The 12715-nt window shown below is 52.0% G+C and overlaps 1 protein-coding gene across 4 annotated transcripts in view; it reads right to left on the reverse strand.

Annotated features, from left to right (window-relative positions):
* LOC135251673 (protocadherin-19-like) overlaps window positions 1–12715 on the reverse strand; it is a 60301-nt gene that overhangs the window by 13401 nt on the left and 34185 nt on the right. For all 4 annotated transcript variants that reach the window (XM_064329331.1, XM_064329328.1, XM_064329329.1 and 1 more), the window contains exon 4: window positions 11016–11191. In XM_064329331.1, coding sequence (XP_064185401.1) covers window positions 11016–11191 — 176 coding nt within the window. The remainder of the gene's footprint in view (window positions 1–11015; window positions 11192–12715) is intronic.

The raw sequence follows: 12715 nt of genomic DNA on the forward strand, positions 1-12715 counted from the left end.
ATGTGCGTGCGTGCGTGCGTGCGTGTGTGTGTGTGCTTTAATAGATGCATGTACTGTACCACATAAAATATATACGATACAATACAATATTAATATATGCATATATGCAATACAAGATTTTCTGTTGTTTGACATTGGGTATTTTGGTCCTTTTACAATGTAGGTGCTTACTACAATTTCTAATATCTAGTCTAACGAAAGTCTGACCATTATTATTATTATTATTATTATTATTATTATGAAGATGCAATATGGCCAGTGGTAGTTTGTTTTTCCTTCCGTGATCTCTGTACACCTCACCAGTGACGGTCTGTTCTAGGCCAGTGTATTCTTTTATTGGCTTTACATGCAAGGGGCTGCATCATTAAAAAAGCCATTCTGTTGATTTCCAGCCTGCCGTTAAACTTAACAGCCAACCTCTTCCATCGCTTTTTATCCTCTTTTCTAAGGGGCTGAGAGGGAGGCTCTGAAATCATAAAGGTTAATTGGCTGCCCAGTGGTTGAAGTGATTGAATTCAGTCCTTTCCATAAGAAATAGAAAAGACCTTGGATAGTAAATAGAGAAGTCTGACATGGGGGGGGGTGAAGAAGAAGAAAAAAAAAACTCAATCAACATACACAATGCATAGAGTACTGCCCTTTATCACGCTGAGATTGCTTAAATCTGGGACAGAATGTCCTCGGATGGAGAAATAGGCTTTTTAGCAGCTCTGGGGGGTGGGGCGGCGTGGCTTTGGGGGTCGCCCCAGGTGGTCGGGAGCGTGGGGGGGTGGGTTGGGGGGGGAGGGGGGTGGAGTGTTGTAACATCAGCAGTCCCGCTAGTCTCCCAGGGAGGGGTGGGGGTGACTCTCCCAGGCCCAGGGGGGTGTACTGACATCCATCTTTTCTCTGTGTTGCAATAGTTCATCAATAGCTGATAACCCGCCCTGGCTTCCCTTGTTCTCTGATAGTGTCCCTCCTCTCACGGAGGACAGATTTTTTTTTTTTTTTTTTTTTAAAGCTGAATTTTAATGAGGGGAGCACATCTGCACAGGGGCGGGCAGCAGAGAGAAGGGTGAAGAGGCTGATTAGGGAGGGAGTCCAGGAGCAGGTGCGTCACTCCCAGGTCTCATCAACCCCGTCGCCGCGTCCTTGTGCCTGTCGTTCAGGTTACGGGGGGGGATGTGTGCGGTCTACCTGCCGCCCAGCACCGCTTCGGCGAATTTACCGCACGCGCCCCCGTTTGTCTGAAGAGAGGACCCTGACCGTAACGGTCGTTCGCACTGAAACGGTGTTACAAAGGAAGTAAACCGCTCTCGCTGAATACACATGAGCTTTAGCGGGGGTGTGGAAATGGCAACTGCCCAGGGTGGTAACCTTTTGTTTACCGTTTTAATTACAACAGGAGGGCAGGTCTCCACCCGTAGATGACCGGGTTTACTCCGGCTAATTTAGCTCCATTTGTAACGGAAACAGAGGCACTGAGACGGGGTGACCAAAACACCGCACGCACATCAAAACCTCTCATTAAAATAGCGTAAATAACTGGGAAGAGCCGATATCGGACAATCGGGCTTTTGTTCCTCAAAGTAAGGCACGGTATTTTTCCCCCCAGTGCTGTTTTGGTGGGTCTGTGGGCGGGGTTAATAGAGTGGCATGTACTGCCGCAGTGGAGAAGTGGCTCTCAGTCCACAGCTGCAGTGATAAACGCCTCTTTGTATTCCACGTAGAAAACTGCAGGCTACAATGTACTTGTCGGAAGATGGCAGATTTTCCCTAAACAGTGTGGACTGTATGCTTAATCTTCCTCTTCAGCGAGCGAGAGAGAGCTCGTGAATATTGGGCACGCTGTGCTGTTTCCAGGGTTAGCTCCGCGAATCGACTTGTGAGCAAACAAACGGCACTCAAATATATTTTGAAAAGTCAAACAGTTCCAAAAAAAAAAAAAAAAAAAAGAGGAGAGAAAAAAAAATCCCCCCATCAAATGTAGCCCTTAGTAGCGCACCTTTTCTGGGGGGCTTTTAGCGTTTTTAGAGTTTTTACACCAGCCGGCTGTGATTATGTGAGTTAATTCACTCTGAAGTGAGAGTCTGCCGCAGTTAATGGGTTTTCGCTGTGGTTTGCTGTGGAGGGCTGCCAGGACTGCTCCAGACCCACAGGGGAACTGTGCCTCGTGTCCGTTACCCAGGGATCTGAGAAACAGGAGCCTGGGTCGGCCTGAACTGGACTCGCCACCCTGGCCCGGTCCGCATTGGGGGGGGGGGGGGGGGGTTTGGGCGAGGCTGGGGGGTAGGGGGAGGGGTTGTGGGCAGGGATCGTTTGGCTCAAGGCAACGGCAGCGTCGGCGCGGTGACAGTTTAAGCTTCGGAGCGGCCTTGGGCCGAATTGCGACCGCCTCGATCCGGATAGCGGCGGCGGCGGCGCGGGGAGCTCGACTCGGCGGGGCCATTAAACCGCGGGGCGCACTGGAGCGGGGCCCGGAGCTCTCCGGCGACACGGGCGTGGCCCCCATCGCTCACCGCGCGATTAAAGCAGGCTGAGCCACACCCTGCCGGTCCCTTCCCTCCGCCTCCCCCCCAGCTCCCGACCCAAACCCGCGGGTGCCTCTGGCTCTGGGGGCTTCTGAAACCTGCGAGGCTGAATGCTGAAGGTACCAGGGTACAGGGAGGCCACGCCCCTACGAGGACCCCCGCAGGGCGGCGGCAGATGGTCCGGGGACAGAGGGGTGCCGGGGTGGCAGGGCAGTGCAGAGCGGGGCCTGGAGACGCCTTCTGCAGTCTCAGCGTGCGCACAGACGCCCTGCCTCAGCTCTGATCAATCTGCTCACATAATCACCCCACCAGCGCCTGGAGGCTCTGCCCCCGGCCCCACAACTCACATTACAGCCCTCAGCCCCTCTCCCCTCTGAGCCTCTCTGTCTCACTCACTCACTTTCAGCATGCATGCATACACACTCACACACACACACATACACACTCACATACACTCACACACACACACACACACACTCACACACACACACACTCACGCACACATACACGCATGCATACACACACACACACTCACGCACACATACACGCATGCATACACACTCACACACACACACACACACACACACGCACACATACACACTCACACACACTCACACTCACGCACACACACTCACGCACACACACACGCATACACACTCACACACACACACGTGCATACACACTCACATACACTCATGCACACACATACACACTCACACACACACACATGCATACACGCATACACACTCACATACACTCACACACACGCATACACACTCACATACACTCATGCACACACATACACACTCACACACACACACTCACACACACATAGATTGCATGCATACACACTCACATGCATTCACACACTCACATATACACTCACAGGCACACACATGCACACTCACATACACTCATGCACACACATACACACACACACACACTTATACACACACGCACACATACACACACATTCACAGGCACGCACATACACACACTTATACACACACGCACACATACACACACACACACACACACACACCTTTCACAGACAGCTTATGTCCATGAGCCAAGTAGCTTGGGAGATTTCTCTTCTGTTTCTTCCCTCTTATTTTTTCTTTCCCTCTCTCATTCTTCCTCAATAATTCCTCATCCCCCTCATTATCAGCTTATCATGTTCAGGATGGGCTTGATCTCACGATATTCCCGTTCCTTCATGAATTATACAGACACGTGTGTTCGACAAACAGCTGCAATTCGCCCGGTTGCCGAGGGGACGTTAGCGCAAGTTCGCGCGACGGCGTCATGAATAAGGAATGGGATTCGTCGCTTTGTTTCCCCCCCTCGCAGACCGAACGCCGGGGATCGTCTAAAAATGAGCCCCAGTCGATATGAGGGCTTTCAGCGAGATACATCAGCCCTGCTGCGGGGCCAGGAAGCACCGAGTCGATCTTCATGCTTCCTCAACAATCTGTCACCCCCGCTATCCATAGCGAGCGCCGCGCCAGAATGGGCGATTAGCCGCGGTGACTTAGCCGAGCTCGTGTTTACGGGGGCTGTGGCTCAGGAGATGCTGTTACAGTGCTACTATTGCAAGGTCATGTGATCAGCCAGGAAAGGAGGGGGGGGGGGGGGGTTGTGTTTGTGGTGAGAACAGGTTTTGGTTCTCTGGGCCCTAACGGAGAACAGGGCCTCTGGGCTTCGTCCTCTCCCTGATTTCTGCGTCCCTAGCCGTCCAATGGCCTGAAGGAACCCGCTCGGTCGCCTACAAACACCGGCGAATTCGGCTACGTGCGGCGCGCCTCTGTGAGGTGCGAGCGCTCTCTCCTCCGCCTACAGCAGTGGTGTCAAACTCCTTGCCATGGAGGGCCGTGTGTATGCAGGTTTTCATTCCAGCCTCAGATCTTGATTATATAATTAGTTAAATTATTTGCTGAATTAGGGATGCAGGTTTGTGCACAATGGTGACCGACGTCTATGGTGACCGCATGTCTAAATAAAAATGTTCTTATATTCTGTGCTTCAATGCAGTTAAACGCATATGGCTGAATGAGTAATTGGACTCAATTAAGGCAGCATTAATTGGTTGGAATGAAAACCTGCATACACACGGCCCTCCATGGCAACGAGTTTGACACCACTGGCCTACAGGGTCGAAGGGAAACGCGGTGGAGCTCGGCTCCGCGGCGGAGATGGTGGCCGCAGAACCTCTTCTTAGTGGCCGCGGTGCTCTGACCCGGGCTGCTCGTCGCACTAAATCACACTTTCCCCACGTCACCGCGTAATGGGTAAAAAGATTAACTTTAGGGGGAAATAAACTAGTCTCACTGACAAAACACTCCGCGAAACGAGGGGGGGAGGGGGAGGGGGGGGGCGGGGAACACCAGCGAGCAGCAACACCAGTGAGACAAATAGGGCCGCTACAATATGTTTTATTAATAATAAAACAGAAAGACCCTCCCGTGTTTATTGTTGTCCCTCTGACCCTTAGCGTCCTTCGTGGCTGTCAGACACTGACATTTGTGTTTTGAGAATCCTGTGTGCGTGGGGGGGGGGGGGGTGGGTGGGTTGGGGGGGGGGTGGGGTGGGGGGAGCAAGCGCCGATCTCAGGCTCTGGGGCTGGTACCGCCTTATTGGTTCAACGGAAACCTCGTGAACGCACGTTGCTGCGAGACATCTGCAAGATGATGAAAAATGCAAGGCTCGCATATTGCACCATTAATTTTTGTGTACCAGTTCATTCTTCTGCGTATGCCTACATTGATCTCCCCCTCATCATCGCTGCGCACGTCTGGCGCAGTGGGGGGGTTCTGGCCCATCGTTCGCCAGCTATTTTCCTCATAAATGGGGGGCCTTGCGTCTGACTAAGAATATCAGCGTTTCAATGCTCGATCCCGTTAGTATGACTTAAATTAAAAAGATGAGAAGGTTGCGTAAAGTGAGGCTGATTTCAGCAGAGTCGCCACAATAATCTGCTTAATTTAATGTAAATTATTATTTTTTTGTCTGTCAGATTTTTACTGGGCCGTTTTTTGGAGTGGGTGTGGGTTTGGCTCCTGCACCTTCATTTTTACTTGTTTCCCATTCCTCACTTTGGGAAACTCCGACTCGGTCGCGTAGCGGTTCGATCGGCATGACCCCGCCTGGTTTGCCATCCCACGTCCGACACCTGTTCCCTGTTTCATTAGCAGGCCGCTCCCACCCTGACCCCGTGTTGGGTTTGGGGCGCCGAACACGAGCACAGGTCCCCCCCCACCCCCCACCCTCCCTCTGATTCCACCCAACACGAGCGGCCTGAGCTAGCAGCATGCCTGGCTGCGAGGAGCCGGGGGTTTGAGGCTAAGACGTTCACGCACACAAAAGAATTAAAAAAGGACATTAATCAATTAGGAGCAGTGGGGCTCCCGGTGGTTTGGAGCAGTAATGGGGGGGGGGGGGGGGTGTATGAACGGGGCTCAAAGCGGGGAGAGGCGCTGCTCCACCACCAGCAGGCCTGCTGCTACAGGAGCTGGCCTACCGGGAGCAGCAGACTGGGGGACTGATGACTAAAAGCTCCAGGGAGACGGGACATGTACAGAGTGAGACGAGCCGCTAATTGAGCTGCTCTGTGTCCTCTGGGCTTTACTGTGTGAGTGTGTGTGTGTGTGTGTGTGAGTGTGTGAGTGTGTGGTGTGTGTGAGTGTGTGCGGTGTGTGTGTGTGTGTGTTGTGGTGTGCGTATGCCTCTGTGCATACTGTATGTGTGTTTGTGCATGTGTGCGTGTGCGTGTGTGTGTGTGTGTTTGTGTGCGTGCGTGCGTGTGTGTGTGTGTGTGTGTGTGTGTGTGTGTATGCGTGTGTGTGCGTATGCCTCTGTGCATACTGTATGTGTGTTTGTGCGTGTGTGTGTGTGTATGTGTTTGTGTGTGTGCGTGCGTGCATCCACTGACTATGAATTGGTTGCATTGTGAAACTTGAGGCCTGGATGAGAGCCATTGACATTAGATAAAGTGTCAGAGAGATATTTATGGAATGCACTGAGTGTGTTCAATGCAAAGAGATATCTGGATTGCAAAAAAAAAAAAAAAGGCTAAAGTATTTGCATCTATGCACATAGAGAGACTTCTGTGTGATCCCTCAGAGCAGGGGCTATTTGCTGCAGCTCCAAACAGGGCCTGTCTGCTCCATCCCCAAACAGGGCCTGTCTGTTCCAGCCCCAAACAGAGCCTGTCTGCTCCAGCCCCAAACAGAGCCTGTCTGCTCCAGCCCCAAACAGGGCCTGTCTGCTCCAGCCCCAAACAGGGCCTGTCTGCTCCAGCCCCAAACAGGACCTGTCTGCTCCAGCCCCAAACAGGGCCTGTCTGCTCCAGCCCCAAACAGGGCCTGTCTGCTCCAGCCCCAAACAGGGCCTGTCTGTTCCAGCCCCAAACAGGGCCTGTCTGCTCCAGCCCCAAACAGGGCCTGTCTGCTCCAGCCCCAAACAGGGCCTGTCTGTTCCAGCCCCAAACAGGGCCGGTGCAGCAGCGTTAATCGACAGATGAGAACAAACAGCAGGCAGCTCCTAGTGTCTCTCCATGCTGTGATATACCGCTAAGCACAACCGATAGCTCTCACTGCGCGGTTGGGGGGGCTGGGAAGGGAGGGGAGGGGGAGAGGATGTGGAACTTAATGATCTGAAAACTCAGGACGAGAAAACTTTGGCGATTAAAGTTTTCTGAGGGGTGAGCCTGAATCAGAATCTCTGCTCCCTCGTGCCCCCCTCCCTCCAATGGCTGACCCGGCCGATCCCGGGCCGATCCCGGGCCGATCTCCCCCCCCCTCTCCACTGCCTGCCGGGTCCAGGTAAATCAATCTCTCAGGCTGTCTCACGCTTGTCTGAGCTTCACACCTTCGCACGGTCAAGCGCGAGGGGGTCAAAGGGTCATGGGGTTTTCAACCGTGAACATCCTGACCTGGGGTGGGGGGGGCTGGGGGGTGCAGCTTAGCATTGGGGACGTGCTGTAAGTGGTGGAGGCGCTGCATTGGTGTGTGTGTGTGAGTTTGTGTGTTTATGTGGTGGAGGGGGGGGGCACAGGAAATGGGCACGGGAAATGGACGAAATAGCCATAGCGGAATCGCGGCTATAAAGGGAAGCTGTGTGGAGGAAGTGGGCTTATTGTGTTTTTTTTGGGGGGGGGGGGGTCGGCCGTGGGTTCTGAGCCGATTCCCACAGACTGTGTGGCATGAAGAAAGGATGGAAACGCTCTCCGAAACAAAGGTAACGGTCCGTCCCCTGTGCAAACGGCACCTTTCGCGAGGCGGCGTGAGAACGGTAAACATTTGCGCTTGTATAGACGTCCTGAGAACAACATCGGGGAGGGGGGGGGCGTTTATTTTATTTTTTTCCACTGCCTTTGCCGCCTTTTTTACGGCTTCCTCCTGCGTCTGCTCCCCGTCTTTTCCACGCGAAACGCACAAAAATAAAGAAAAAAGACAAAATGAAAAAGGAAGGATTCGTAAAACGGGAGCTTGTGTTCGTGTCCTTTGGCAATTGTGCCGATTAATCTCTGTCGTCATAACCTGAGAGGAAGCTGCAGCTGTGAACTATTCCCAGCGGCCATTTTAAATGGCTAAGCATTATGCTTTTTTTTTTTTTTTTGCATGGATGCATTTTTTCCCCCCCTCTATTTTGCAGATGGACCAGTGATGCGAATGATTAATAATATCCATTGATGAGATTAAATTGACGTCTTCAGTGCTTTTGATCTGAATGACATTGATACAAAATATAGCATTTCACTAGTTGCCGATATGTGATAAAAAAAGAAATAAAAATGACAAAAACGAATCCAGCCTCAATGAAAATGGAAGCAAATCAGGTTAGCGTGAGCATCCCCAGCGGGAGCGGCTAACGTAAAAGCCCTGTGTCACAGTGAGGGAGATTGGCCGGGGCCTGGCGTCGGCCTGCCCAGCCGAGCAGGCCCCATCCTGCTCTTTAACTTTATAATTAGACCGTCCAGCTCGTAATGGAATGACAATCCCATCCACAATGTCATTACGCTCCTGCGTGTGCAAGGCCCTTCAGTCGACCCGTTTAATAATTATTAACAGCTCCCATTACCGCAGAGGAGCTGGACGTCGCAACAGATTCTTTTCAGAGACAAGTGGGGGGGCGTGGGGGTGGGGTGGGGGGGGGAGAAGACTCAAGCGATACCCTTTTATTCGGTTTACCGTGTTATTTTGTTGTGTGATGATGCGGCTCCTCTTATGGGCGTGGTCTTCCCTGCGTCCCACAGCGCGGGTGGGGGGAAAACGTCAAGAATTAACGGAGGAGAAGAGAAAAAAAAAAAACGTTCTGTGCTGTCGCATGCGTACGCGAATCGCGCGGCGTTCAAAGCCGCGTACGCAGGACGGGCGTTGTATCGCTCACTTGCCATTACCGTGGAGACGACTAATGTGTCTGTTCCTATGTCGGTCTGCGTGGAAAGGAGCGTAATCACTTTGAGCACTAATCAGAAAGAGACATCTCGAAAAGCTTGCCGAGAGACCGCCTCTCATTAGCGATATTTCTCATGTGCGCTCTTGCTAATTGTTCCTAATAATGAGATCCCCAGACTGAAGGGCTCGTCAGCATGCATTTTATAGGCACTGGCATTTTTCTGGTTGTAAGGTAATTACTGCGGGCAGCCAATATAGAGTCAACTCACTAATCATCATTCATTACTGCCTGACACTGGGACGGAGGCTCAGCCTCGTTTCCTCCACCCCCAGCACCCTCCTGTCGGTTAAACCGTCTAAGCGGTCGTCACAACGAGCGCGTCGGAACTGAGCGCCGGGAGTACCGTCGGATGAAAAACTCGCGTTCGCACGCTCGCGGTGACCTCTTCCAGCGTCCATCGTACAGAAAAAAAAAAAAAAAAACCCCCCAAAGCTGGTCACGCTTCCATCGATCCCTTAAAAGATGCACGCAAAAAAAAAAAAAATTACTTGGTAATTAGTCTGCTGGAATAGCCATTGGGCCACATGATCCAGTGTTAACAAGGGCCTAATTGGTGCTTGTGCCGATTCCCCACGTTTCAGAATGTGCTGGAGAGATTTTTCTCTACCGTCTTATAAATAATATCTTAGCCGTTAGCACACTTTTTTCACAGCGTGATTCCTTTTTCCCTCGTCCTTCACTCATTAAACTTTTCATCCCTCAGCAGGGCTGGGAGAAGCTGGAGGACAAAAATGCAAGCCGGGAAATTGTGAGAACGTGGGGGGGAAGCATTCCACACAGCCCGCGTCTAAGGGAGCGTATTTTCAAGGGAAAACCCAAGAAAATTCTAGGCAGGGGTTTTTAAAAAAAAAAAGGTGTGGGGGGGAGGGGTGGTTGGTATGAGGCTAATGTGACAAAAAAAGCCTACGACCAGTGCCCATCCTCGCTAAAGTTGTCTATTTCTGGCAGAAATAAAGAGCTTGTTGTGAACACATTTCATCAAAACGGTTTCCTCTGGATTTTCATATAATACTTGACACGGTGAAGCAAAGAGTCAATAGTGTTTAGGAAAATTAAATGCTGAAATTTTGCTGTTCTCCTTTTCATGAATTACTATACAGTCTGATGTAGACAGATGGTTGTGTTCAAATGACTGAAATCAAAGGCCTCTCTGTCCGATAAAAAATTGATTAAAGATTAAGTGATAAATAGTGGAGTAATGCCTTGCCTCATTATCATGAAAGTGTGTTTTGGTTACCATGTCCCCTATCGTTAAATGTACTCTCGCCAAAAATGAGGCCTTTGTTCAACCTAGCCGCAGCGTGATTTAAAGTATCATTCCCTTGATACTTACACAATACGATTAAGCACTACTGTAGGCAAAAAAAAAATATATATTAATTGTATCCCAAAAAAAGGTAAGAGCAAAGTGTTTTGGCATTATACTAAATCGAGGCCTTAATTATGCTTAGATTCCAGCACCCAGAAGCGAAGCGGATAATGCTGGTTAAGCATACATGTCTGTACAGGTCTCCCCTTATAATCAGGAGGACTCAGCGTGGCTAAACTCCTCTCTTCTCCAGGATACGCCGCTTAGCGCTAATTGTGGAGTACTAGCGGTAACGTGACCCCTCGACCGGCTCCTGACAACGGATCCGATGTCTTCTTAAATGGAAGTTAAGAAAGAGAAAAAAAAAAAAACATCAACGGCGAAACCCGGGCCAAACGATGGCGCTGAATTATGCATGAGCTCGCGTTCTGAACGCGAAGTTCCGGTTTCAGCCTTTGATAAAGTGTGGCCGCGCGCGTGTGGGCCTGGCGTAGGCAAAACCATATGAATGAAAGGGCCGCCAGAGCGATATTTCAAGACGAGTAACCCAGCAGCTCCAGGTTCTGAGAGACCTTCACGCGTTAGCCGCCCGCGACATCGAAGGGCGCGCCGCGATGCGACTGTCACTTTTTTTTGGGGGGGGGGGGGTCCTGCCGACAGGCGCGGGGCCGTCTTCACGGCCGGATGCTAGACGGCTAACCTTTGGCGGCGCCCCCGGTGACGCGCGGAGGACGTCTTACCTTGCTCGGGAGCCTGGGAGCCGCCGATCGGCGCGCCGCTCAGGTTGAGCACGTCGTTGACGGCGGTGTCGGCGTAGTGGCCCCGCTGGACGTCGTGCTCGCTGTCGGTCTGGTCGCTCTCTTCGTGACCGCTGTCCTTGAGGCTGTTCCCTTCCATGTCCTTGAACGTGGATGTGCTACAATGTGGAGGAGGAGGAACGCTGCTTTAATGTGACATCGGGTTCTGTCAGGCAACATGTCTCTCTCACATTCCTCTGCTTGCTGGCAAAGACGCAAGGCTGCAGGACTCTTGTGTCTGATTAATGGCTGGCTGGCCTGAGCTTTTCCATCTCGTCTCTGCTCCGACCGTGAATGAACACACACACTGTCACCTGCGACTGTGCTACACAGATGTAATGCGAGGGTCAAAAGAAGGGGGGGGGAGAGGGGGGGAATTCTCTATTCTGGGGCTCAGAGAATTAATTACAGGCATAGGTTTTTTAAAATTTATTTTCTGCCTCACAACGGACTACAAGTAGTCCACCGTCTCCATTCGTTTCAGGGAACGTGCCAACTCTGACGGGTAATCCTAATGGGTGAAGAGGAGAGCTGAGGTGTGCGCAGGGCTTGGGGATTAAGGGGATCGTTTTTACAGTCCAGCAGTGGAGGACTGAGGTGTGAGCGCTTTTCACGGGGGGGGGGGGGTGGGGGTCAGTGTGGGGGGGGATCCCATCGTTTCGAGGGTAGCAACGCGAGCAGGTTTAAAATCCCGACGCGGGCGGCCGCTGCCCCGCCGTTCCGAGGAACGCCGCCGTTGGTCGGGAATCCTGCGGAAAACCAGCCGCAGGAGGCACGCTGGGAACGAACGGCCCCGCGTCTGTCTTCCTCGTTTCGTTGCTAACGGCTAACGGAAAGGGATAACGGCATAATCTTACAGCTTCAGCGCTGCAGAGCCACAGCGCAGCCATTTCACCTAATTTGATTGCCACCCCGCTAGAATATAGTGTAACAACACAGAGAGAGGGTGGCGGGTTTGGGGAGTGGGGAGTAGGGGGTGGGGGGGGGGGGGGTGTGTTCCTGAACACGCGCCATTGCAGTCCTCTGTAAAATGAGAAAGCGATTCTCCGTGCCCTCCCTCTCCCTCTCTCTCTGCCCGCGCGCGCCCCAGACTGCGGTGGAGGTGGCGCTGGCGCGCTGATGTTATCAGTGTAATTGCACCTGTCCCAGAGCTCGGGGCCTCGGGCCTCCTGAGGGGATGTGCTTTGTAGTGAACTGCGGTGCCCGTACTTGAATGCTCTTTGTTTACATAAACACCGGGATTCTTTTTTTTTTTCTTGGGAGGGAAATTTCCGTAATGGTTTTTTTTAAAGGAAGAAAGGAGGGGGGGAGGAGGGGGGGAGGCCGGAAGAAGAGCCTCACACAAAAAAAGGAGGAATGCGGGGGCTGGATTATTCCGTAGCTGCAGGTAAAAAAGGTAAATTATAGTCCTGTAGTCCTGGTCTCTCACCATAGCGCCCCTGAGGGTTCATTAGGGATTTCCCCACTGATCCCCTCTTCCCCCCCCCCCCCTCCCCAACACCACCCCCCTTACAGGTGAGCCCAGGAATTCAGCCCTGTCCTCTGCCCCACAAAGGAAGCCCTTGTTCATTGTTATTTAATGCCCATAATGGCAGATGCCATTCATCTAATGACTGCTTGTTTTCACAGAGCCTCTTTGTTTG

The sequence above is a fragment of the Anguilla rostrata genome, chromosome 3 (genome assembly GCF_018555375.3).
Source record: "Anguilla rostrata isolate EN2019 chromosome 3, ASM1855537v3, whole genome shotgun sequence".
NCBI lineage: Eukaryota > Metazoa > Chordata > Actinopteri > Anguilliformes > Anguillidae > Anguilla > Anguilla rostrata.